General features: G+C 38.3%; 2 protein-coding genes across 5 annotated transcripts in view; one reads left to right on the top strand and one right to left on the bottom strand.

Annotated features, from left to right (window-relative positions):
• The window catches only part of DNAJC2 (DnaJ heat shock protein family (Hsp40) member C2), a 37,564-nt gene extending 24,363 nt beyond the window's left edge, over positions 1 to 13,201 (top strand). For all 4 annotated transcript variants that reach the window (XM_061413872.1, XM_061413873.1, XM_061413870.1 and 1 more), the window contains 7 exons: positions 5,237 to 5,325; positions 5,400 to 5,469; positions 7,040 to 7,224; positions 7,880 to 7,980; positions 8,102 to 8,209; positions 12,648 to 12,802; positions 13,048 to 13,201. In XM_061413872.1, coding sequence (XP_061269856.1) covers positions 5,237 to 5,325; positions 5,400 to 5,469; positions 7,040 to 7,224; positions 7,880 to 7,980; positions 8,102 to 8,209; positions 12,648 to 12,802; positions 13,048 to 13,122 — 783 coding nt within the window. In that variant the 3' untranslated portion in view covers positions 13,123 to 13,201. The remainder of the gene's footprint in view (positions 1 to 5,236; positions 5,326 to 5,399; positions 5,470 to 7,039; positions 7,225 to 7,879; positions 7,981 to 8,101; positions 8,210 to 12,647; positions 12,803 to 13,047) is intronic.
• Positions 13,202 to 13,351: 150 nt separating this feature from the next.
• PMPCB (peptidase, mitochondrial processing subunit beta) lies at positions 13,352 to 27,524 on the bottom strand. The gene is made up of 13 exons (XM_061413874.1): positions 27,387 to 27,524; positions 26,170 to 26,310; positions 25,362 to 25,448; positions 24,778 to 24,907; positions 22,588 to 22,786; positions 22,055 to 22,134; positions 19,459 to 19,571; positions 18,492 to 18,635; positions 15,671 to 15,831; positions 13,961 to 14,046; positions 13,790 to 13,878; positions 13,546 to 13,621; positions 13,352 to 13,455 (listed from the first exon to the last, which is right to left on the bottom strand). Exons 1-13 carry the CDS (start codon positions 27,489 to 27,491, stop codon positions 13,391 to 13,393), a joined length of 1,476 nt encoding a protein of 491 aa, XP_061269858.1. The 5' UTR covers positions 27,492 to 27,524; the 3' UTR covers positions 13,352 to 13,390.
• Positions 27,525 to 27,591: the final 67 nt, after the last annotated feature.

Genomic DNA, 27,591 nt, shown 5'->3' with positions numbered 1-27,591 from the left:
CAGTGAAATAGAAAACAAAGGAAGAGGAAAGGGGTTAGGAAAAATTATTTCAGTTTCGGGCATGCTGAGATGAAGATACTCAGTAGGTGATTTTGAGGTACAAGTCTGATGTTTAGCAGGATCATCACAGAGTCATCCACATCTCAGTGGAGAGTAGATGAGACTCCCAGGGAGAAAGAATAAAGAAGTACAGAGATCAGACCCTGGCAGTCACCAATACTTAAGGTATGGATAGAGGAGCACTGATGTTAATGATAACACGGTCTTTGCTTTCAAGATCCACTAGTTAATGATGGAGAATGATAAGAAAATAGGCAATTGAAATACTTAAAGATGAGTACTAGGTTGAGAAAGTACCAAACAGGTGGTGTTAAGGAAGAAAGTGAAAGTGAAGTCGCTCAGTTGTGTCCAGCTCTTTGCAACTCGATGGGCTATAGCCTACCAGGCTTCTCCGTCCATGGGATTTTCCAGGCAAGAATACTGGAGTGGGTTGCCATTTGAAGGGAGGGAACAAACAACAGGGAGGAAACACAGTCCCACCCATCAACAGAAAATTGGATTAAAAATTGACTGAGCATAGCCCCGCCCATCAGAACCAGACCCAGTTGTCTCCCCCTGCCCTGCCCAGTCAGTCTCCTGTCAGAAAGCTTTCTTCGTAAGCCTCTTATCCTTATTCACCAGAGGGAAGACAGAATAAAAACCATGATCACAGAAAATTAACCAAACTGATCACATGGACCATGGCCTTGTCTAACTCAGTGAAACTATGAGCCATGCCTTGTAGGGGCACCCAAGACGGACACGTCATGATGGAGAGTTCTAACAAAACGTGTTCCACTGGAGAAGGGAGTGGCAAACCACTTCAGTATTCTTGCCTTGAGAAGCCCATGAACGATATGAAAAGGCAAAAAGATACCACCCTGAAAGATGAACTCCCCAGGTCGGTAGGTGCCCAATATGCTACTGGAGAAGAGCAGAGAAATAACTCCAGAAAGATTGAAGAGACAGAGCCAAAGCGAAAAAACACCACCCAGTTGTGGATGTGACTGGTGTTGGAAGTCAAGTCCGATGCAGTAAAGAACAATATTGCATAGGAACCTGGAATGTTAGGTTCATGAATTAAGGTAGATTGAAAGTGGTCAAACAAGAGATGGCAAGAGTGAATGTCAACATTTTAGGAATCAGTGAACCAAATAAAATGGATGGGAATGGGTGAATTTAATTCAGGTGACTATTATATCTACTGCTGTGGGCAAGAATCCCTTAGAAGAAATAGACTAACCCTCACAGTCATAGTCAACAAGAGAGACCAAAACGCAGTACTTGGGTTCAGTCTCAAAAATGACAGAATGATCTCTGTTTCCAAGGCAAACCATTCAGTATCACAGTAATCTAAGTCTAAGCCCCAACCGCTAATGCCAAAGAATCTAAAGTTTAACAGTTCTATGATGACTTACAAGAGCTTCTAGAGCTAACATCCAAAAAAGATGTCCTTTGCATCATAGGGAACTGAAATACAAAAGTAGGAAGTCAAGAGGTACCTGAAGTGCCAGGCAAGTTTGGCCTTGGAGTACAAAATGAAGCAGGGCAAAGGCTAACAGAGTTTTGCCAAGAGAATGCACTGGTCATAGCAAACACCATCTTCCAACAACACAAGAGACATCTCTACACATGTACATAATCATATGGTCAATACCAAAATCAGATTGATTATATTCCTTGCAGCCGAAGATGGAGAAGGTCTATATGGTCAGCGAAAAAAAGACTCGGAGCTGACTGTGGATCAGATCATGAATTCCTTATTGCACAATTCACACTTAAATGGAGAAGGAAATGGCAACCCACTCCAGTATTCTTGCCCGGAGAATCCCACAGACAGAGGAACCTGGTGAGCTATAGTCCATGGGATCACAAAGAGTCAGACACGACTGAGCAGCTATACACAGACAGGGAAAACCACTAGACCATTCAGGTATGATCTAAATCAAATCCTTTACGATTATACAGTGGATGTGACAAATAGATTCAAGGGATTAGATCTGATAGACAGAGTGCCTGAAGAACTATGGACAGAGGTTCATAACATTGTACAGAAAGCAGTGATCAGGACCATCCCCAAGAAAAAGAAAAGGCAAAATGGTTGTCTGAGGAGGCCTTACAAATAGCTGAGAAAAGAAGAGAAGCGAAAGGCAAAGGGGAAAAGGAAAGATATACCCATCTGAATGCAGAGTTCTAAATAGCAAGGAGAGATAAGAAAGCCTTCCTTAGTGATCAATGCAAAGAAAGAGAGGAAAACAATAGAATTGGAAAGACTAGAGATCTCTTCAAGAAAATTAGAGATACCAAGGAAACACTTCATGCAAAGATGGGCACAATAAAGGACAGAAACGGTATGGACCTAACGGAAGCAGAAGATATTAAGAAAAGTGGCAAAAATACACAGAAGTATACAAAAAAGATCTTCATGACCCAGATAATCACTATAGTGTGATCACTCACCTAGAGCCAGACATCCTGGAAAGTGAAGTCAAGTGGCCTTAGGAAGCATCACTACGAACAAAGCTAGTGTAGGTGATGGATTTCCAGCTGAGCTATTTTAAATCCTAAAAGATGATGCTGTGAAAGTGCTGCACTCAATATGCCAGCAAATTTGGAAAACTCAGCAGTGGCCACAGGACTGGAAAAGGCCAGTTTTCATTTCAATCCCAAAGAAAGGCAGTGCGAAAGAATGTTCAAACAACCACACAACTGCACTCATCTCTCACGCTAGCAAAGTAATGCTCCAAATTGTCCAAGCGATGCTACAACAGAACATGAACCAAGAACTTCCAGATGTTCAAGCTGGATTTAGAAAAGGCAGAGGAACCAAAGATCAAATTGCCAACATCTGTTGGATCATAGAAAAAGCAAGAGAGTTCCAGAAAGACATCTACTTCTGTTTACTGACTATGCCAAAGCCCTTGACGGTGTGGATCACAGCAAACTGGGACATTTCTTAAAAGAGATGGGAATACCTGCCTCCTGAGAAAACGGTATGCAGGTCAAGAAGCAATAGTTAGAACCAGACATGGAACAACAGACCTGGTTCCAAATTGGGAAAGGAGTACATCAAGGCTATATATTGTCACCTTGCTTATTTAAGTTATATGCGGCGTACGTCATGCAAAATGCCAGGCTGGGTGAAGCACAAGCTGGAATCAAGACTGCCAGGAGAAATACCAATAACTGACATATGCAGATGATACCACTCTTAAGAGAGAAAGCCAAGAGGAACTGAAGAGCCTCTTGATGAAAATGAAAGAGGAGAGTGAAAAAGTTGGCTTAAAACTCAGCATTCAAAAAACTTAAGATCATGGCATCCGGTCTCATTACTTCATGGCAAATAGATAGGGAAACAACGGAAACAGTGACAGACTTTATTTTCTTGGGCTCCAAAATCACTGCAGATGGTGATTGCAGCCATGAAATTAAAAGATGCTTGCTCCTTGGAAAAAAAGCTATGGCCAACTTAGACAGCATATTAAAATGCAGAAACATATCTTCCACGTGGTCTAAAACCACATTAATAAGAGACCTCCTAGAAGCCAGGGATCTTCTAGAGTTTACAGACTTATTTACAGACTTATTTATACTGTCAGATATTTTAGGTGAAAAGAACCTTTCAGGTAGACTGATGTCATTTTTGGGAGTTGAGGCATCAAATTGTTTTACAGATAAAAATGGGAAGGGAGATGTGTTGAATGGGTTTGTGCTTGAAGTATCTTTAAAAGTATGTTCATCTTCATCATCTGAATCAATTCGTCTGGCTTTTCTTCTGATTTTCACATTAACTACTTCTTCTGGCTCATCATCTTCCTCAGAAAGATCCACACTGAGACATGCTTTGCTATGCACTGACTCTGCTCTGGAAATAGCTGCAGAGCCACACAAGCTATTTTCTTTCTCCACATGCTCCAAAAACTGACTGGAAAGATTTTGTCCATTGTCTGCAGAGTCTTCCAAGAACTCGGTAAACTTCATAGAACTATGTTATTTCTAGAGAAGTTTTTGTAACATTACTCTGGCCATTTTAAATTTTACTCTGAGAATGTCAATTTTGTATACCACAGTCCAGATATTAATAATATTACTTTTCTCAAGCAAAAAAAAATAAATAAATAAAATGCAGAAACATTACTTTGCCAGCAAAGGTCCATCTAGTCAAAGCTATGGTTTTTCCAGTAGTCATGTTTGGTTGTGAGAGTTGGACCATAAAGAAAGCTGAGCGCCAAAGAATTGATGCTTTTGAACTGTGGTGTTGGAGAAGACTCTTGAGAGTCCTTTGGACTGCAAGGAGATCCAACCAGTCAATCCTAAAGGAAATCAGTCCTGAATGTTCATTGGAAGGACAGACGCTGAGGCTGAAGCTCCAATACTTCAGCCACCTGATGCGAAGAACTGACTCATTGGGAAAGGCCCTGATGCTGGGAAAGACTGAAGGCAGGAGGAGAAGGGGACAACAGAGGATGAGATGGTTGGATGGCATCACCAATTTGATGGACATGAGTTGAGTAAGGTCCAGGAGTTGGTGATCGACAGGGAAGCCTGGCGTGCTGCAGTCCATGGGGTCACAAAGAGTTGTACATGACTAAGTGACTGAACTGAGAGGAAGCGGAAGCCTAGGGAAGTGTCCCAGTAAAAGAAGCATTGGAACCTTAGCACCAGGTTGCATGGAGTAAGGGAGCAAGGAAAAGCGAGGAATGGGAGATGTGTCAGCGGCAGTTTAAAGAAGCATGAGAAGTACTTTCCGATTCTTGTTCATCCAGGCACATCATGACATTCCATTCTAGGTATCATCTCTAGTCAACAGGTGTTGCTGGCCTTCCTATTTCTTAACACATTATTTTTTTATAGTTTGGCGCACACACTAGATAGAACAGGTAGCCTAACAAAGGGATTTTGTTGTAAAGAGTTTCTTGATTCTTCAGTGGTTCTGTGGGGAATCATTGTTTTATAACATCCAGAGGTCCTCTGCACCATCACGTTTCTGTTTTGCTCCATCCTTGCTGATGCCGCTTTATTGCTGGCTGGCCACGGAGAGCCTTGGGAGGTGCCCTGGGAATGTCGTTGGCGGTGGTCAGAAGGCAATATGTTCAACCTAAGAAGTTCTCAAAAACTTCAAGCTTTGTAACTGTGTTTATGGATGTCTTGAGTGCCAGTAGATAGCAGATGAAAATGTTTGTGTTTTTACTTCTAGACCTGGAATCACTTTTCTGACAGTGAGGCAGAACGTGTTAAAATGATGGAAGAAGTGGAAAAACTTTGTGATCGGCTTGAATTATCAAGGTATAACTACAGAGCTGCTGTTGAAGTCTTCTGTTGGGCTTGGGATGAAGTTTCATCCCCTTTTTTCTTTTAAGTTTACAGTGCTTGAATGAAACACTCACATCTTCTACTAAAGAAGTAGGAAAGGCTGCTCTGGAGAAACAGGTAATCGTATCACTTCTACCTGTATTTAGCACTTAATTCTGCCTCAGTACTGCTTTCACCTCAGTATTTCCCCACCTAACATGGAAGTTACTGTAGGGGCAGAAAGTGTCTCATTTCTGTTAGGGTTGATGTAAACTGGATTTAAGTATTTATGCTTATTATCATATATATTTGTTTGATTTGTGGTTATCTAGCACATTAATCTGGAGAAGGAAATGGCACCCCACTCCAGTGTTCTTGCCTGGAGAATCCCAGGGACGAGGGAGCCTGGTGGGCTGCCATCTGTGGGGTCACACAGAGTCGGACACGACTGAAGTGACTTAGCAGCAGCAGCAGCACATTAATCATAGATTTTTCAGAATCACTGTTAAAAAAAAATTGTGTTAATTCCTTGAGCAAATTTTTGTAGGATAATAACATTTAGAACCAAAAGAGATTTTTATTCTGTCTAGTCTACACCTTTTATTTTACAGATGAGGAAACAGGCCCAGAAATTCAATTCAGTGCAACAAGTGTTAGTACCTGCTATATATAACCCGGTGCCTAGGTGATGTGGAGAAAGTCTTACGCTATTTATTGTTGCCACAAAGTTCAGGAACAGTTACACTAAAGAGAAAAGGCCTAAGGATCAAAAGATGCAGGACACCCAGTAAATACTGTCTGTAGCTTAGAGAGGAGGTGCCAACAGTAGGTTGGAGTGCTCAGGGAAGCTCAGTGAAGGGTTTGAGCCAGTTTTGAAGGACGACATTGTTAAGTGAAGGTCAGGGGAGCAGCATGAACCATAAAATACAGGTAGGAGTACAAAGTTGGCGGGGGCGGGGATTGGGAGATTAAGTTGGTTAAGAAGAGTAGAGCCAAATAATCAAGATTTGAATACCAAGATGACTAGTTTCCATAAGCACAGATGTTTTGAATAGCACAGGGTTAACACTGCTATTAATCTGGCATTTGTAGACAAGAGGCATTGGATGAGTGTAAGTGACTAGTGTAAGAATCTCACTTGGAGGACTTGGACTATGAGTAATAATGGGAATCACTGAAATCTTTGGGACTTGGTGACTTGTTCTAAGGGACTGAAGTGGGAAAATGAGTCAAAGATGACTCCAAGATAGCAGAAGCAACATCAGGTAAAGGCATGTTTTTGTTTTTGTTGTTTCACTTGTGCATGTTTGAAGCTACACTGGAAGTGACAGTGTAAAAGATAGAACTTAAAGATTAAACAAAGGGCACTTTGCTGTGCTGCTACCTTTTTGTAGAGAATAAATGATACTGTCTGCAAGAGAGGATAGATAAGAGCTTTGAAATTGCCTTGTGGGTGAGTAACCCACTGACTGTAGACTTCACAAGTAGTGTCCACAGCAAATAGATATCATGTGACAGGAATACAGTGTAGTTTAGGCTGAGGCTGGTTCTTGGTTCCTTGAAGCAGAGATATGCAGCCTGGCTGGGGCAATGTAGGGTCCTTGTCTGAATGATGCTGAGGGTCGAGAACCACAGGGGCCCATCCAGAAAGAGAACTCAGAGTAGTAAGATGCTTTAAGTCCCTGACTTACCTATGATATTTGTGTAGATAGAAGAAATAAATGAGCAAATTAGAAAAGAGAAAGAGGAAGCTGAGGCTCGTATGCGACAAGCATCTAAGAATGCAGAGAAGTCAGCTGGCGGAGGTGGAAACGGAAGTAAACATTGGTCAGAAGATGATCTGCAATTACTCATTAAAGCTGTGAATCTCTTCCCTGCTGGAACAAATTCAAGGTATTGGTTCTAATGAAGCTTCTCTTCACTGGAGCCTCAGGATTATGTAGACAAGCATCTGAAATAGCAGCATATTGCGGCAAGTTTCCAAAGATTTGCTTGGGTCTAGATGCTAAATTCTGTGCCACGGTGGAAAACGTAAAAAGCAAGAGTACATTTTGAACCTGTTTACTAGTCTTAACAGCTTATACCAGCACACATACAAAGATCCATATATACAGCAGGATGCTTCATCAGTTTCTCAGGAAATTAAGGATCATGAAACATAAACCTTGACTGTCATGCTGGCCTATTCCATTGTGGCTTATACTAGGCACTAGGTTTTGTGTTCCATGGTTTCTCTTTAGTCTTAATTCTCCTGTATTACTTCCCACCTCAACCTGGAGCTTAAAAGTATGTGTCCAAATGGCAGTGTACACAAATGTGTGCTCTTATTTCTGTTGATTTTTTACATGATCTGTAAGATTTTATACAAACTTGAAACCAAGATTATACACAGCTGATTTAAACACTCAAGTCCAGGCAATAGTAATAATTAGAGCACCAATTTAGAGCTAATTCTTTAGATGTTATAGCTAACCTTTCTGCAGTAAAAATGTAGGATCATTCTGAATTTTTTTTTTTTTCCTTCTCATTATTATATCCATTTTTCTAGATGGGAAGTTATTGCTAATTACATGAACATACATTCTTCTTCTGGAGTTAAGAGAACTGCCAAAGATGTTATTGGCAAAGCAAAGAGCCTTCAAAAACTTGGTGAGTTAGTTTTTGCCAAGAGTTTCTTTGCTACCTGAGATACATATTTTAAAAGTAATCTATGCGATTTAATGAAAGACTGAGATGAACTGTATTAAAAAAAATTTTTTTCCCTTCTCAGACCCTCATCAAAAGGATGACATAAACAAAAAGGCTTTTGATAAATTTAAGAAAGAACATGGTGTGGTGCCTCAGGCAGACAATGCAACACCTTCAGAACGATTTGAAGGTAATGAAATTTCATTCTTCTGAGTAGAAAATGCTAACCTTGTGTCTACCTGGGAATATACAAGATCTAGGGCCTACAAGCAGAGTGACTGGGAAATAAAGCATTTAGTGGACTGGAAGGTGTAATCTTTTAGGACTGACTGACTTCAACACCACTGAGAACTGCAGTTCTTCCATTTCATATGCCGTGAGGGGAGGGGTGTGTTTGTTTTGTTCATCGGATTTTAACAAATCAGAATTAAAGGATATTAGGACGATTGAAATTTAAGGTCTGTAACTAACTTTTTATCAAGGTTAATTTCCTGATTTTGAAAAATATACTATATATAAGGAAATGTCCTAGTTTTTAAGAGAAGACAGGAGTTAAGGGGAAGCATGCCTACAAATCACATGGTTCAGAACAAGTTACGCAGACACAATTTGTTATGCTGACATTGTCTTGAGTGTTCTAGCTAATCTCTGATTACTCTGGACCAGTGTGTTTCAAATGCAAATTATGACTCAGAAGTGGGTCATGAAATCAGTTTAATGGGTCATGAATAGAAAATATCAGAGGGTATTACATCTGTTATACAAGTGGGTATTTGTGAAACTTCTGTTCATGTGTATATGTGTTCAGGATGTGATACATTTTTCCTTACTCTGAGTTGTTGACAAAAGTTTGAAAAGTTCTCTTTCACTTCATGCATTTGTGAGCCACCAGTCCTTTCTCCCTAACTAAGCTAATCTTGGATACACTTTCCAGATCACAGTGCCAGATCTGTTTTGGGATTAACTAACAGCTTTGACTCTTCGTGACCTCCTGTCCCTATCTTAGCAGTGCCACTTTTCCTATAGTCTGATTTATTATCCTGTATTTCAATTTGAAAATATTTTAATAGAAGAGACTTAGAATGTTCTATAAAGAGTAAAAAAGCATTGTGTTTGCTTGTTGCATTTGCAAAATCAAGGGTGACTTTTGTCTAGGCTGAGTGTTATTTTGGCTCTTTTAAGAATGTTACCTGGAGTACAAGTGGCAACTACTCCAGTATTCTTGCCTGGAAAATTCCATGGACAGATGAGCCTGACAGGCTACAGTCCATGGGGCCACAAAAGGTCAGAAACCACTGAGTAATTGAGCACAAGAAAGATAAGTAACAAAGTGGACATATCAGGACACTTGGAGGGCACGTCTAAAGGAGATAATGCTCTTTTCCCTGTGCCCTCCACAAAATGCAAACATGTTCAGATATTACTGTTACTGCCCTTTCTTATGGTTCTAATTTACATGCTTGAGGCAGGCACTGATGGTTGTTTTCTGGCAAGTGGGAGACCCTGTGAGGGCAGGAGTGATTGGCAGTGATGGGGTACTTGGGCCCGACTCCTTTATCTCTTCTATGGATTTAATGGATAGGCCCCCCTCTCTCCAACTGTACCAGTAAACAGCAAGCTGGCTGCATTTTTTGGAATGGTGATTTCTCATGGTAATTTTACATTGCATTCATTTTGGTATTGTGAAGTACTAGGTTGGCCAAAAAGTTCATTCAGGTTTTTCCAGAAAATGTTAAAAAAAACCCAAATGAACTTTTTGGCCAACCCAATACATGGATAATAATAGCAGATAATAATTGCATGCCAGTTCCATCTTTTTTCCAAGAGAGAGAAAGTGAGTTAAATCTATGATGTTAAATGGGTGTTCAAACTAATAAAATTCCACTTAAGGGTTTTCTGGAACTTAAAAGCTGACTTCAAAAATACCAGAAGTCTTTAATCTGTCTAATCTGTCTTTAAATGGAAGTTCTCTGCCTTGTTTTGAGGTATGTTGTTTTTTAACTTGTTCACTGTGCCTGAGTATTTTTTAATTGGGAAAGAACTTAGATTTCCAGACTTCACCCCTGGATACCATTTGAAGTAGTAGTCTCATTACTGGCAGTATAGGTGCCGCTGTGTTCTCATTGCATGGTCTGAAATAACTTAAGCTATGGCTGTCTGGGGAGGCCTTACAAATAGCTGTGAAAAGAAGAGAAGCGAAAAGCAAAGGAAAAAAGGAAAGATATGAACATCTGAATGCAGAGTTCCAAAGAATATCAAGAAGAGATAAGAAAGCCTTCTTCAGCGATCAATGCAAAGAAATAGAGGAAAACAACAGAATGGGAAAGACTAGGGATCTCTTCAAGAAAATCAGAGATACCAAAGGAATATTTCATGCAAAGATGGGCTCGATAAAGGACAGAAATGGTATGGACCTAATAGAAGCAGAAACTAAGAGATGGCAAGAATACACAGAAGAACTATACAAAAAAGATCTTCACGACCCAGATAATCACGATGGTGTGATCACTGACCTAGAGCCAGACATTCCGGAATGTGAAGTCAAGTGCGCCTTAGAAAGCATCACTATGAACAAAGCTAGTGGAGGTGATGGAATTCCAGTTGAGCTGTTCCAAATCCTGAAAGATGATGCTGTGAAAGTGCTGCACTCAATATGCCAGCAAATTTGGAAAACTCAGAAGTGGCCACAGGACTGGAAAAGGTCCGTTTTCATTCCAATCCCAAAGAAAGGCAATGCCAAAGAATGCTCAAACTACCGCACAATTGCACTCATCTCACACGCTAGTAAAGTAATGCTCAAAATTCTCCAAGCCAGGCTTCAGCAATATGTGAACCATGAACTTCGTGATGTTCAAGCTGGTTTTAGAAAAGGCCGAGGAACCAGAGATCAAATTGCCAACATCTGCTGGATCATGGAAAAAGCAAGAGAGTTCCAGAAAAGCATCTATTTCTGCTTTATTGACTATGCCAAAGCCTTTGACTGTGTGGATCACAATAAACTGTGGAAAATTCTGAAAGAGTATTCCCATCTCTTATATCAATAACCTCAGATATGCAGATGACACCACCCTTATGGCAGAAAGTGAAGAGGAACTCAAAAGCCTCTTGATGAAAGTGAAAGTGGAGAGTGAAAAAGTTGGCTTAAAGCTCAACATTCAGAAAACAAAGATCATGGCATCCGGTCCCATCACTTCATGGGAAATAGATGGGGAAACAGTGTCAGACTTTATTTTTCTGGGCTCCAAAATCACTGCAGATGGTGACTGCAGCCATGAAATTAAAAGACGCTTACTCCTTGGAAGGAAAGTTATGACCAACCTAGATAACGTATTCAAAAGCAGAGACATTACTTTGCCAACAAAGGTTCGTCTAGTCAAGGCTATGGTTTTTCCTGTGGTCACGTATGGATGTGAGAGTTGGACTGTGAAGAAGGCTGAGCACTGAAGAATTGATGCTTTTGAACTGTGGTGTTGGAGAAGACTCTTGAGAGTCCCTTGGACTGCAAGGAGATCCAACCAGTCCATTCTGAAGGAGATCAGCCCTGGGATTTCTTTGGAAGGAATGATGCTAAAGCTGAAACTCCAGTACTTTGGCCACCTCACGCGAAGAGTTGACTCACTGGAAAAGACTCTGATGCTGGGAGGGCATCAGAGTCTGCCCCATCTGACGCTTGGTGGGGCAAGAGGAGAAGGGGACGACAGAGGATGAGATGGCTGGATGGCATCACTGACTCGATGGATGTGAGTCTCAGTGAACTCCAGGAGTTGGTGATGGACAGGGAGGCCTGGCGTGCTGCAATTCATGGGGTCGCAAAGAGTCGGACACGACTGAGCGACTGATCTGATCTGATCAGTCCATTAACTTAGACTTACTACTAAACCAAGCCAGCTTTTGAACCATTTTAATTTTCCTACAAAAGTGGGATATGCACTTCTTACATCCTTAGGAAGGAATGTATTTGTGATACATCTATGAAGTGTTCTATAAGACATACAGATTTGGTTTAGCAGAGATGTACAGCATAGGCTTTAGTGGATGTGCTGACAGTAACACTGGAACATGGAATCTAATCTCACATTGCCTCTACAGCATTGGGTACCTGCCTTAATTTTGTTAAAATTGTTTTTTCTAGTTAAAAACGAAGAGTAGTTTACAGGCTCTCATCCAACGAAAAGTTTTGTAATTAGGCAGCTCTTTTCTCTATGCTATAAGGAACTAGATATATCAAAAATCTAAAATGACTTATGATTGTGTTTTTGAACCCAGTAGTCCAACTGTATATTTTAAATCTGATTTTTAAAAAATGTCTGGTAAGTATATTTTGAGACCAGAAATACAAAGCATTTCTTTCCTTTTGTCTCAGATAATTTTCTGGGATGTAAGCTATCTAAAGTTTTTTTTCCCCAGTTAATATTGGGTTGGCCACAAAGTTTGTTTGGGTTTTTCCATAAGATGGAAAAACTTGGTCAACTCAGTGCTGGTATATGTTTGTCTAATCTCAAAGTACATTTAAGATTACACACCAGATTCAGATGGGCACTTACAAAGGACTCATCTGAGAAGGTGTTCCAAAAGAGTTTTCTATAAATTAGGATAACTGTTTGAAATAAAATTTGTTTCTTAAACAGGTCCATGCACAGATTTCACCCCTTGGACAACAGAAGAACAGAAGCTTTTGGAACAAGCTTTGAAAACATACCCAGTAAATACACCTGAAAGATGGGAAAAAATAGCAGAAGCAGTGCCTGGCAGGACAAAGAAGGACTGCATGAAACGATACAAGGTTGTAGATCTTGAGTTTATAGATTCCATTATCATTTAAATTATGGTGTTATACTTACTTCAATACCACCATAGTTGTGGGGCCAGTATTAGACATTTCCTAGCTCTGGCAATTAATTAAAAAAAATCAACCTTTTCAGTACAGATTTATCCAATTTGAATGTTTTACATATTTATATCAAACACTAGAAATGTCTGAAATCTTGACAACTTTTTGTCTAAGTAAAATGTTTGTCTTCTTCCTAGGAACTGGTTGAAATGGTAAAAGCAAAGAAAGCTGCACAAGAGCAAGTGCTGAATGCAAGTAGAGGCAAGAAATGACTTATGACAATCTTTGTTGCGTGTGCATTTTTATAATAAAACTGAAAATACTATACAAATTTTCATTCTTAAAATTCTACTTAAAGTGTGTCCCAGCATAATTTCTCTGAACTCTGAGAATCTACCATTCACTGTGGTGGTCTTATCTTTTCAAAGTCTGACATACAGTATTTTATTCATATTTACCAGTATAGATTTTTTTTTTTTTTTTCTTTACAACTTGAGGGTCTCAGTTTTATAATGTTCCAAATGTTTATTAGGAGCATTTTTAATCATGAAGCCAGCGCATGTTATTGCAAATCTGGTTAAAATCTGGTAGTTGCTCAATAGGACCTAAGGATTTAAAAGAAAAGACAGTTATAACTAAATAAAAGGAAAGTCCTTAGCCAACTTTCTGCATGGGAGACTAGGAGTCAGGCTTACCAACAGCAGCAACAGCTGGACTCTTATCATAAATATATTTGGTACACACTTCTCGAATTATCTCAGCATTTACAGCCTGAAAAATTGAAGATACAAGCATTCGAGATTTTTTGTATTAGTAAATACATTGTATACCTGGAATATTTTAGAGCTAAAGCAAATTTTATGATACCTATCTTGAGCTGTTGTATTAATAACAAAGATTGTTTTACACAAGATCCAACAGTATCTAAGGACTACTTACATCAATTCTTGCTTCAAGCTCAGGGATGGGAATTCTTCGATTATAGCATAACATTTGCCTACCTATATCTTCACAGATGGGAGTGGAACCTGTTTTAATGAAAAAAGAAAACTAAGGACTGGAATCTAGATAAACCATGTGAAAAAAAGACCTAAGTCTTTATTCTTTTACCATCAAGTTGCAGCAACATGTTTGTTTTCAGAAGATTTTTGGCACGAGCAACTTCACTTTCAGTGACACTTGTACACAGTCGCATCCTAAAAGCCATTTGGAAAAATCAAAGGTCAAGTAATTTGAAAATGTTACGTGTTTTATGAGTTAATGACCTAAAGAAAGAAAGGATGCTATATTCTCTGTTATACCACAATGTACAATTGATTATGAATTCAATTTAGTAAAAAGTTGAAATTACTATTGATCCCAACAGGTTACACAAAGTTAAAATATTACTGATAATTTTCCTGGTAGGGTTAATTTCTCAAAAGGGATATGGTTAGCAGAGATTCACTACAATATAAAAATAGGCTGACTGCATTTTGAGAAATTCTACAGTCATTTTGAAAATTTGTGAATCCCCATGTGTTAGGATCTGACTTGCTAGGGGATAGATCAGTGGGTCACTGGTTTCTCAAAAGAATCTAGCTGAGTCTAATTTAAACCTAATAATTAAGTTAATGATTACATCTCTTTAAGTCTGGCTCAGACAGTAAAGCGTGTGCCTGCAATGTGGTAGACCAGGGTTCAATCCCAGGGTCAGGAAGATCCCCTTGAGAAGGAAATGACAACCCACTCCAGTACTCTTGCCTGGAAAATCTCATGGATGGAGGAGGCTGGAAGGCTACAGTCCATGGGATCACAAACAGTTGGACACAGCTGAGCTACTGCACTTCACTTTACATCTAGCTAGAGCGTAAACCATTTAAGAATGGTGTAGGAAAGGGACCAGAGCTAAATAACAGTTTTCCAAGAAGCCGTGGGACCTTCTGCCTGTCTCAAGGTACTAGATTTGACTAAAACACTACATTTCTTTTAGCAATGGCAACTTCAGATTCATTTTTAACACAGCCTTTCCAAGCCAAATAGGTTTAGAAATATTTCCTAAAATTCTAGTTGGCGTTTAAACATTTTTAACTTTTAAGATCTTTCTGAAGTAATCTGCTACTTAATGATTAAGAAGTTTATTTTTGGTTATTGTGATAGGCATGGGAAGTTTATCAGGACAGCACAGATAAATCTAATGGGAAGGAAATAAGCTTCATACTTCATATTTTTGCCCAGAGCTGTTCTTCAATGACATTGTCCTGATAGTATAATCTAGGGATTCAGTACCAGATTTCAAAAATAAAATTAAAAGACATCAGATCAGTTTCATGGGTGCATTAACATTTATGGGACAAAGGTCCATAAAAGAAAGGGTATTTCATACTCCTAGTCACACAGAGATGAACAATGATTTTTCAGAGATCTTGATAGTGTATGAATTACAATATGTTGAGCCAGTATGGTAGTAAAAACTTGCTACAGGGACTTCCCATAAGGGATGATAATCAAGTTATAGGTTTTAAGATGTTTGACAACTTATGTCTACATGAAAAGAAAAAAAAAAAGATCTCTTTGGATATTAAATATCTCTGTGAATATTCATAAAGCAAAATATTAAAAAAAAAAAAAAAGAAGTTTCTATAATATAAATCAGCTTCACATGAAACCCAGAAGAAATGTGATCTTTAAAACATTGCAACAGTTGCTACTGTAGAACAGTACTTAGTCTTGTTCTCTTAATAAAATGCTATCACCATAAAAAATTAATCACCGTCAACAGTGTAAAAGAAAGTAGTCTAAATTGGTAATTCTTAAGCAAGATTTAAATTATTTTCTCACCATTCTTTTTGAACAACATGTAGCATATCTGCAACAGTGGCTGGTTCACAAACCATATAGATTCCCCACAATCCTGTATCTGTGTAAGAAGTGTTGAAAGACTGGAAGCTATGGCAGAGGTTGCCATGACAGGTAAGCTGGGCCAGCTTGCTAGATAAATTCTGAAAGGAAAAGAAATTGTCCAGAAGAACTGTAGGTATACATGTGCAGACTACCAGAAAGAAAAATGACATGTAGAAATAGTGACTGCCCAAAAAGGCTGAGTTTCTCAGTTTTATTCAGCAATATCTCAATAAAAAGTGAAAATTCAATGAAATTAAGAATTATAGTTACCTCACCAGCCCAATGCATCATCCTCAGAGAAAGTCATAATGTTAAAAGAGTTAATCCTTAGAATTTGCACCCACTTCTAAAATAATAATCATACTAAGTCAGAGAAAAGCAAATATATCACTTATATAAATGTAGAATATTAAAAAACAAAGATACAAGTGAACCTATTTACAAAAGAGAAACAGACTCACAGACTTTGGGATTAACGTATACACACCACTATATATAAAATAACAAGGACCTATGCATGCCACAGGGAACTCTTAAGTAATACTCTGTGAATGGATTTATACAAATATGTATCACTTAGCTACATACCCAAAACTAACACAACTACATTATAAATCAACTACAGTATAAAAATTAAAACCAAAAAAAAGAAGTGACAGATCCCGTCAGGACAGAGCTATCCCTAAAATTAAAAATGGGATGATCTCACATACTGTAGTTCAAGCACATTCTCAGGATCCCTTGGCTAATCCAACCCAGCATTCCACTTCTAGCACTGACTGACGTGGGATATGGTTATTAATTATGTGTTCCAGCTTTGTTGAATAATCACTTATAAAAACCATATAAACCAAAAAACTGAATAAACTATGCCAATTTGCTTTGCCAACAAAAAAGTTAAAAAGTTAAGAAGTAAAATAATGCACTATTACCAACGTACTTTGTAGAGCTTTTGGCAGTTTGCTTAAAAATCTGAAATATAGCATGTGAACCTAAGATATTTGTATGAAATATATTTTGTCAAAGTCTTTGAGTACAAATATATACATTTTGTTAGTTATTTAAAATCCTAAAATGATGCTGTTGAGGTGCTGCACTCAGTATATACTGTCAGGAAATTTGGAAAACTCAGCAGTGGCCACAGGACTGGAAAAGGTCAGTTTTCATTCCAAGGGAAATGCCAAAGAATGTTCAAACTGTCATACGATTGCACTCACTTCATATGCAAGTAAGCTTATGCTCAAAATCCAAATCCATCAAGCTAGGTGTCAGCAGTATGTTAATCAAGAACTTCCAGGTGTACAAACTGTGTATAGACTAAAGGTAGAGGAACCAGCGATCAAATGGCCAATGTTCACTGGATCATAGAGAAAACAAGGGAATTCCAGAAAAACATCTGCTTCACTGACTACAATAAAGCCTTTTACTGTGTGGATCACAACAGACTGTGGAATATTCTTAAAGACATAGGAATACCAGACTACCTTACCTGTCTCCTGAGAAACCTGTACACAGGTCAAGAAGCAACAGTTAGAACCAGACTTGGAATAATGGACTGGTTCCAAATTAGGAAAGCAGTATGACAGGGCTATATATTGTCACCCTGCTTATTTAACTTCTATGTAGAGTACATCATGCGAAATGCCAGGCTGGATGAATCACAGGCTGGAATCAAGACTGCTGGGAGAAATATCAATAACCTCAGATATGCAGAGGATACCACTCTAATCGCAGAAAATGAAGATGAACTAAAGACCCTCTTGTTCAGGGTGAAAGAGTAGAGTGAAAAAGCTGGCTTAAGCCTCAACATTCAAAGAACTAAGATCATGGCATCCAGTTCCATCACTTCATGGCAAATAGAAGGGGAAAAAGTGGAAGCAGTGACAGATTTTCTTGGGCTGCAAAATCTGTGGATGGTGACTACAGCCATGAAATGAAGATCCTTGCTCCTTGGACGAAAAACTGACAAACCTAGACAGTGTATTAAAAAGCAGAGAAATCACTTTGCTGAGAAACATCCATATAGTCAAAGCTATGGTTCTTCCAGCAGTCAAATACTGATTCGAGAGTTGGACCATAAAAAGACTGAGCACCGAAGAATTGATGCTTTCAATTTGTGGTGCTGGAGAAGACTCCTGAGACTCCCTTAGACTGCCAGGAGATCAAACTAGTCAATGGTAAAGGAAATCAACCCTGAATATTCATTGGAAAGACTGATGCTGAAGTGAAGCTCCAATACTTTGGCCACCATACTTTGATGTGAAGGCTTGGCTCACTGGAAAAGATCCTGATGGTGGGAAAGATGGAGGACAAGAGGAGAAGGGGGCAGCAGAGGATGAGATAAATTTTGAAGTAACTTCAGACATAACAGAATAGGAACAAAAATAGTACAAAGAATTACCTTTTCCAAATTCCTTAACAATTGTTAACTTATTTTCCTTTATCAATTCTCTTTAACATATTTTTCAACTGTTTGAGAATATAGTGCAAATATCCTTTTTACCCCCAAATACTTGTTAATATGCACTTCTGAAAAACAATGAATTTAACCTTACTACAGTTATAAAATTAGGATATTAATGTTGATATAGTACTATCAATGAATCCTTCTATCCTTAATCAAAATTTAACAATACACCAAAAGAAAGTTTTTTTTCTTGCCTGGGAGCAATCCAGGATCAGTTCATATGTAAGTCAAAATTCAAGCACAGTTTTATCTTCTCATTTATTATGGAAATTTACTTTTAAAATCACATACCATTCCTCCTCCGAAAGAGCGATCCCAGTTGCCAATCAGTGTGTTTGCAACCATGAGACAGATTGTATCTGGATGTGCCCAACCAACAGCTTCAACAGCTACCGCAAGATGTGCCAAAGGCATCTTGTCATCCCTCACTCGAATCTAGTTGGGATAAAGGATGCAAAGCTCTAGTTGAGATTACCACTCTATAACATGCTTGACAATAAACTAATTCACCAGTGCTATTAATTGCAAACTTAAAACGCTCACCATGACACTCTTGTTTTTTAAACAATCAGGCCTCATTATACTCCATAGTTCAGAAGGATTTCACCAAAAGATCTCTAGTTGAAATACTACAGACACGTAGCTACCAGATAATTAATGTGGTCAAAAAGCTTTGCATTATTTAACTGGCAAAAATAATCATCAGTCTGAATTTTTCTGTCTAAATTTAGGCTAATCTCAACAGGCTTATTTTTGTACTGCCAATGCTAGTCTCATGTAACTGCCAAAATCAGGCTTCTTTCCAGATACTAATATATGAGCATCATCCCTAATGTGGCAAACAAAGCTTCTAATGAGGCTTAAAGAAATAGCTGACAGAGAGCAGATTTCTCTAGAAGTTCTGGCTTTAACAGCTACACCCAGAAATGTACTGTGGGTAGACTCAGTCAGGAATAAATCTAATAGTGTCAAAATGTGGGATGTTTTTAAAATAAAAGATTACTTTTATGCCCTGCCAATAGGAAAATAGGCATAATGTCAAAAAGCACAAAAAGACCAAGTAATACTTTCCTTAAAAAAGAAAAATAGGTGGTTAAATACATGGAACAGGAAGAAATATAAGCAACTGAATCCATATGCATTTGGACTCCTTTGGTTTCCTCCATTTTACTGTTAGGAACAGGCACATTTTGTACGAACAGTCATAAATACAACACAAGAAACCAAAAGGGTTAAAAGCTTAGGAGGCTCGGCCTACCTCACTTCCTGTGAATTTGCACGGAGGCAGAGCTGGTATTTCTCCTTTGTGTGTGGACAAAGATTCACCAAAATGAAATTTTGCTAACTCAAGCAGCTCATCATGGGAAACTCCTAAATTGAAGGAAAATATTTCATATATCCAGCAGCAATAAAATGTAAAGCACACAATTAACTGCCAGTACTTCTGTTTACAATGAGCTTAAGGTGGTATAACTGATACAGGTTACACAAGGACTACTTGCAGTCAGTAAAAAGCCTTTTCAAGAGTAAGCTCACAAAGCACATTTTATCCCTGGTTGATAAGACTTGCAGTTGCACAGATTTCTCATTCTGAGTAACAATCAGTTTTCATGCACTGATTCAAAGACAAGGATAAGATAGCTTGAAGGTATTACTTTCCATCAAAATCATGTTATATTAAGATAAGGATAAGATAGCTTGAAGGTATTACTTTCCATACAAAATCATGTTATATTAAGTAATTAAAAGTCCTAAATGGTGGTGGTGATGGTGGTTGAGTTGCTAAGTCATGTCTAGCTCTTGCGACCCCGTGGACAGTAGCCCACCAGGCTCCTCTGCCCATAGGATTTCCCAAGCAAGAATACTGGAGTGGGTTGCCATTTCCTTCTCCAGGGGATCTTTCCGACTCAGGAATCCAACCTGGGTCTCCTGCACTGTAGGCAGTCTCCTGCATTACAAGTGAATTCTTTACCAACTGAGCCACTAGGGAAGCCCCCATAAGTCCTAGTTGCAAACTAGCAAAAAAGGGTCACTTTTCAATAAAATTTTTAAAGTAGAAAAGAATATGAGCTCTGTATCATTTAAAGAAAGCTGGACATACTTTATTCTCTGTGCTCTGCTATCAAAATTCAGGACTAAAATAACCTCACACAGATTCCTGAATAAATTCATAGCTAATCAAATACTCACTATTTGCTATCCAAAATTTAAGAAGTACTTGGATTCTATAGCCCTATTTTCCAAACTTGAGCCTAAAGAGATTCAGTGAAAGATTCTTAAACTTACAAGACTAATTCAGGCATGGGTAAGTGCCTTAAAAAATATCGCCACGAAATTTTTTTTTTAATGAAACATTCCATTAGAACATAAAAGCACAACTTACACCCATATTTTCCAAAGAATCTCTGGTATAAAACAAGACAGTGAATGATTATATACACGTTCTTTTCACAATCACTACATAGGAGAGCCACCTTGGATATCAGTCCAGACGGTGACAATAGGAAGAACTTGGTGGTACAAAGATGACAAGCAGAGGGTAGACCCGTGAGCATGGACACAATTCTCAGCACCTGGCAACCACCTCCACTGTTTTACTACCTTTATCTGTAGCCCTCCTGGTTGGATGTTCCAGACTTTCAGCTCCTGTCCCAGTACCACCTCTACTTACCTCTATCTAAAAGGCAGGGGAGCCAATAATTTCTTTTCTTTTTTTTTTTTTAATGAAGCTGGGTCTGGCCTGTTTCACTGAATTTATAATGCCACTGCTTATAAGAAACATCATCGCTTATGTACCAATAAGACAATATGCTAATTAATCTAGGATAGGCCATTAATTGTAAGATATCCCAACTGTGACAATGTCAAAATGAACCAATGAACTGTGTGACAAAACCCACTGCATCCATATGCCACCAACAATGGCAGAATCTCCTAGACAACTTAGTTGTTGAGGCCCCATCCAACCAACAGTGTCCCCTTTCCAAGGCAGTTTCACTGTGGAACTCCAGTCACCACCAGCCATTTTAGAAACAGTGTTACTAACTCGAGAACTTTAGAGCACACAGAGCCACACAAAGGTAACATGTTTCTGACAGTTAACCTCATTTTCATCTTCTTCATTATTCCCAAGTAATAAAGTCTATCCTGGCCAACTAGAATTTTAAATTATTATCATTTCTAAAGGAAAATTTACACAAAAGAACATGCCATGTAAATCTTCGTTTTGTCTTAAAAAGAGAAAATAAAACTGGAAACCAATAAAATGTACTATTTGCCTAAATTCAGACTACCAGGAAATCTAGCAAAATCTAACCTGAACTTACTTTCTCTGTTCCTCCAAGGAGGCCTTGTCCTCATGCCACTTTCATGTTCAAATTCCCATTAAATAGTCTCAAAATCCTTTGTATACTTCCCCTTCTCAGTAATTAGCAGATCTACTGAATGAACGAACAAATCAAAGAATGAATAAACAACGTAACATACTCGGGCCATGCCTGACCAAGGATGAAGCTAGTTCTCAAGAAATAATTTAAAATCTCAAGAGATTCCCAAACTGTTGAACACTATCTTCCACTGTCATTATCTTCCAGCTCACCCATCTGCCCTTTCCTTGCAAGTAAATTCCATTATGTATGTACACTTATATACTAGAGGGTCACTAAGCTTTCCTATTAAAAAACTCTCCTAAGTAAAGAGAAGACGGGGGAAGTCCAGTTTCAGTGTTCCGCATTGCCCTTACCCAGCATACTAAACAATTTGCTCTGTAAATGAAAACTCTAAAGATATCTCCCAACAGGCTCAAACTGATAAGCATATCACTGTTTAAAACAGTCGTAGAAATTTAAACTTACCTCCAGCAGCAGCAAGTACTATTCTTGGTCCCTTATAATGTGTGGTTATATAATCCACTAAGTCCTTACGATTTATAGATCTGTAAATGGAGTAAGAAAAGCAGTACTAAAGGGAAATTTAAAAGCAAAGATCCTCACATAATATACCTTTATATCTCACATAATATACCTCACATAATATACCTCACATAATATACCTTTAATATCCAATTAAATTGGATATTAAAGTTATTCTAAGTTAAATGCAGTCAGAAATAGGATATATACAACAAGTATCAAAGAATTTCAACATATATATATATATATATATATAAAATGTAGTATCATCACTTGTTTACTCCAGAAATAGGACCCAGATACCTGAAGTCAAGTAGGGCTAAAGGGTCGTTCAAGTTACTATAATGATACCATTTCATTCAGATTATTGGGGGTAAAAAATTACTTTCTGAAACATACTTTTTGAATGTTTGTGAATGTTAATTTTCACAATTCAAATTTTTTCTCAAAAAAAAAAATCTGAGAATTATACCTACTTGATATTTTCAGTTGGTCCCAAAATTGTCCGTCCAAGTGCAGTATTTTGATAAGCTGTAGCATGAAGATAATCAAAAACAACTTCTTGTAAATTGGTTTCAACTTCCTGCATCTCTCTAAGGATTACTCCACGTTCACGTTCAATCTCTGCTTCTCCCAATGTGCTGTTTTGTATTATATCAGCAAGAATTTCTACAGCTAATTGAAAATAAAACACAGGAAGAAACACTGAGTCTTAATTTTCACTATTAATATCTATTAAATTAGCATCAGAAACCATGATAGTGACCAGCACTCAATACTGAATGAATGATTATTACACTGGAAGAAATAAATGTTTCTGTACATTTGATATACCTAAAAGGAATAAATTAAAATGAAAAATATAATCCCCTGTGGTACAGATAAGCTTGGAGAAAATTCCTAAATTTGCGAGAATTAGTGTCGTCTCAAACATCTTTCCCCACTTAATTACAATTAATGGTCAGTGCTGGTTAGATTCTGACTGTTTATCAAAGACTCTGATAAATGATGATTCAACAGAGCTGGAATAGTTAACAGTTGTAGAAAAGGATAATTACCCCAAAAGACATACATGTGACTATCAAAGGATAATTAAGTGACCCTTGGGGAAAACTGATAAAACCTTCAAATATTTATACAAAAACGACCCTAATTTGTAAAAAGTCACAAGTAAACTAAAGGATATATCATGCTATTAAGCAATTTTATCAGAGAAAGTACATACTTCTCCAAAAAAGAGAAACCTAAACTATCCTTGAAGAATTAGTATACAGTTGTAATCACAATCTAAATTTTAGTAAACAGAAAACAAATTTATCAACTTTCATTATGTTACCCTGCTATAAACTTCTGTTCTTTAAGTTCACTTAAAGTGGACTTGTTTCAGAAGCAAAAATGTTTCAGTACCAAGGACTTCCTGTAATTAATTACCTCTACATTGCCCAAAATGACAAAACAGACTGCAAGAATAAGCTGGGACTGAGATTATGACCAAGAGGAAAAAATAATTTGTAAAACCAAATTAAAGCTATCTGTCCATCTAACACCATGTTGTGAATCAAATAAAAAATGCTCCAATAAAATTTAAAAACAATAAAATCCCACCTGTCCAGAGAAGTAAAGGCCCAGATGGGTAAGGAAGAGCCCAAAGACAGATGGGAAAATGAGAGATCCTGTATGAAGAGCCTCCTCTATTTGGAAGTAGTAGTCTAGACTAGTACCTAAAAGTGGGGATTCATATTTCCCAATATTTATGTTTTAATAAGAATCTTCTTTCTAATGTATATTTAATACTGAAATTTAAAAGCATAGATCCTCAATAACATACCTGAAATTAAATTGGACCTTAAAGATATTCTAAGTCAAATGCAGTCAGAAATAGGATATATACAAGTATTAAAGAATTTACATACATACACACACACACACACACACACACACACACACATATATAATACCATCACTTGTTTCTTCCAGAAGCAGCTACAAACCCAAACAACCTGGAGTTAGGTGGGGCAAACTATTATTTAGGTATTCTAATGATATAGTTTCATTCAGATTGGTCATCACCAGAGATGGGGGAGGGAAAAATGAGTGAACTGTTTTAGGTTTATTTTTTTGGGTTTTAGTTTAAATAAATTGAATTTTAGAAATTCAAATTTGAAATTGAAATTAATGTAAAGGAAGCTAAGAAAGAAGTGCACTCCAGGAGGAGGAACCAGAATATGCAAATGAAATAAAGAAGCAAGCACGTTCTGTTCAAAAACAAAGCCCGGCAGTCAGAAGATATAAAATATGTTCTGGCTTGTAAGAGAAATGAAAAATTCAGATAACAGAACAGAGAAAAAACAAAAATAAAAAGTAGACAGTAAAAGTGAACATATAATAAAACAGTTAAAAATCATTTACTACCCAGGTATGACTCTGGAGGAATTAATATTTGAATCAAGTGTTAGGACCTGGTTTGTACAAGTCTTGCAGCCTATAAATATTTAATATCATTTGTCATATTGGTAGAAAAAATAGGTGCCCCCTCACCCGGAGTTTGATTCACTTATTTTCACATTTCTGGGGTTTACTCTTTCTCAAGAAACATAATGAAAACAGTACTAAATTGTTTCTGAATGCCTGTGAAAATTACGTATCTGCAGTATAAATAATAATACCTCTTGGCAAATCTTTAGAGAATGCTTTGGCATAATATACAGTCTGCTCTCTGGAGGTATAGGCATTGAGATGAGCACCCATATTTTCGATTTCAAGTTCCAGATCTAATTGGGATCTCTTTTTGGTGCCCTGAAATAAAAGAGAGAGAGGGGGGAAAAAAAAATATATATATATATAAATATAAAATCTCTTCCTTTATCCCTCATTTGTTCTACACAGTTCAAACAATGAATATGAGGTGAGGACAGAAGCCTATGTACAGTTTGATGTAAGGACCAAATTTGGTTTCTAAACTACATCGGGCTTCAGAAATAGTGACATACTTTCAGATGACATTTACATCCCAAGAGAAAATCTTTGTTTCACCTCTACAGAGCAATTATCAGTAATTATTCCAGGTAATTATCCTGAAAAAAGAAAGATTCTAAAAAATAATAAAAATAAGACATGCTATACTTTTGAAGTAGTATATATAAGACATATATATAGTCTTATATATAAGACTATATCACGTAGTCTTAGAATAAGACTTTGTGTTTACTATCTCTTAAAATGTATTTAAAAAATAATCTTTATAACTTGCCTTGAAAGCCATATGCTCCAGAAAGTGAGCTGTTCCATTATTCTTCTCATTTTCATATCGACTTCCAGCATCAATCCAGAGCCCAACCTTAATATAGTCAGGTAAGAATTAGATAAGACGTCATCTTCTTTCTTTTGAGGGGATAAGGTAGGGGTGGGAGCAGTGTTCTTCCTTTTTCTGACAAATGCTTTCCAGTCTTAACATTAAAGTTTTCTTGACTGGATTGACAATATAATCCTATGAATTATGAGATTTAAAAATTTTAGTCGTCAGTCTACTGGGTGCCACAAACACTTGGCAGCTTTACTGAGGACCCAGATTGTTAGCCCAGTGTGTTACTACAGTCAATTATCAAGTATAAGATAAAGAACATCAGAAGAGACTGTCAGAAAATCTAGGTTAAGATCCTGTTCTATCATGTATTAGTTGTAACCTTGGACAAAACCATTTAACTTCTCGAATCTTGTTTTTCAACTATCAAATGGATGAAATGATCCCTGCTACAAAGAAGTATTTTAAAGATCAAATAAGACAAGATATGTAAAAACATCTAGCACACGGTAGTCCAGCAAGTATACTGCTCTCATTATTATCAACACTGCACAGTACAACCTGCTACAAGATGTAGTCACTTAAACTAAGCACACACGCATCCAGTATGGAAGTATTACAAGAAAAGCGTCACAAGGGACAATCACTTGTCAAGGCAAAATAACTGCTGCTCCTTCCATCTACCTGCCAACCTACTGAAAAGCTTTACACGTACAGTCTGCTGTCTCCTAATGAGGGGTCAAACTAAAGCACTTACTGTGCATGTTGCAAGCCCAGAGTCTTCAGAGGCCACCCTGAGTCCATTCTCCAAACAGGTTACTCGAGTTTCAGGAACATTCAGAACAACTTGTGCAGCAGCCTGTGTACTTCTCAATCTGTTTCCTCCAAAATATAAAGACTGGTTGGGGAGAAAGGAGGCAGCAAAACATATCACTGTTCTTAATACAAATTACTGATTGGAAAACCAAATCTATGTCAAAGAGACTCTAAACTACTTTCCTCCTTAACTTTTACTTCACTAGATCCACCCCTTTGCCTACCCTAGGAATATTCCTCGACCAACCACTTTCCTAAAGCCAGCAACAAGTCTACAAACATGCCCTTTCCTGAAGAAAAATGAACAGTTTTTGTCACTATCCTAAAAGAAACTACTTTTATTTCAATACTTCTAGAAATGCTTAGTACTCATAAAGGGAACAAGAAGGGGAGAAAAAGGTCAAGAAAAGGAGAAAAAAATATAAAAATACACTCACAGCATAGAAATGCTTAGCTTCCACTGTTCAAGAAAAGCAAAGTTTTGAAAAGGACAGAAAAAGAGGGTAGAAAGAAGGGTAATTACTCAAGATACACTCTGGCTGACTGATTAATTGACTATGGACTATTCGCAGGTCCCCATATGTTTTCTTCTTTATACATATGTTAAAAGTCCCTCGAACTCTAGAGAAAGCTAAGTCTCTTACGAGAAAATACATATACAGACAAACTTTTCCTTTAGCTGCCCCAGGGTTCACAGGAACCAGAGCTGATGATCAGGACGAGAGCCAGTTTTAGGCAAAAAGAGAACTCGGAGCGGATGGGGGTGGGTCCTCAGTTTTTAACAGCAACCCCCACCACCACCCCCCCACCCCCGCCAATTGTAACCACTGCGATTTTAATAATCAACACGCACTCTTTATAATGACTGAGTAACTGGGGGAGGGGGTTAGTAAACCACGGTCATCCCACACGTCCCTGGCAGGTCACGCGCTGCGGGTGACCAAAGCCAGCCCAGCGCCGACGGAAATAAGCGTCCCCGGCAGCCGGATGCCCCACGGGTCCCGGCTAAGGCCCGATCCGCAGGTGGAGGTGTGTGGGGCGGACGCCCGCGGCCCAGCCGGGCGCCCGTTAACTCAGGGTCGCCGCACAGGGTCCTGCGGATAAGGCCCGGTCTAGCCTGATTCCAGGTGGCACCCAGACAAGTAGACGGAAGCTCACCCGCCCAGCAGCGCCTCCGATTAGGAGCCTCTCGGTGAAACCGCAAAGCCGCCGCCGCGCTGCAGAAAATAGCACCGCTCGGGCCACCGACGCCGCCGCCGCCATCGTCTCAGTTTGGGACTGTAGGAAGGGTGTGCTTCCGGGGTCGTGACCTGATGTCCCAGACGAGAGGGTGGACCCCACCTAGCGACCATGATGGGAATGA

Source organism: Bos javanicus, chromosome 4, assembly GCF_032452875.1.
Source record: "Bos javanicus breed banteng chromosome 4, ARS-OSU_banteng_1.0, whole genome shotgun sequence".
Lineage (NCBI taxonomy): Eukaryota > Metazoa > Chordata > Mammalia > Artiodactyla > Bovidae > Bos > Bos javanicus.
Note: the sequence above shows the minus strand (reverse complement) of the source record. Positions and strands in the feature narration are given on the sequence as shown.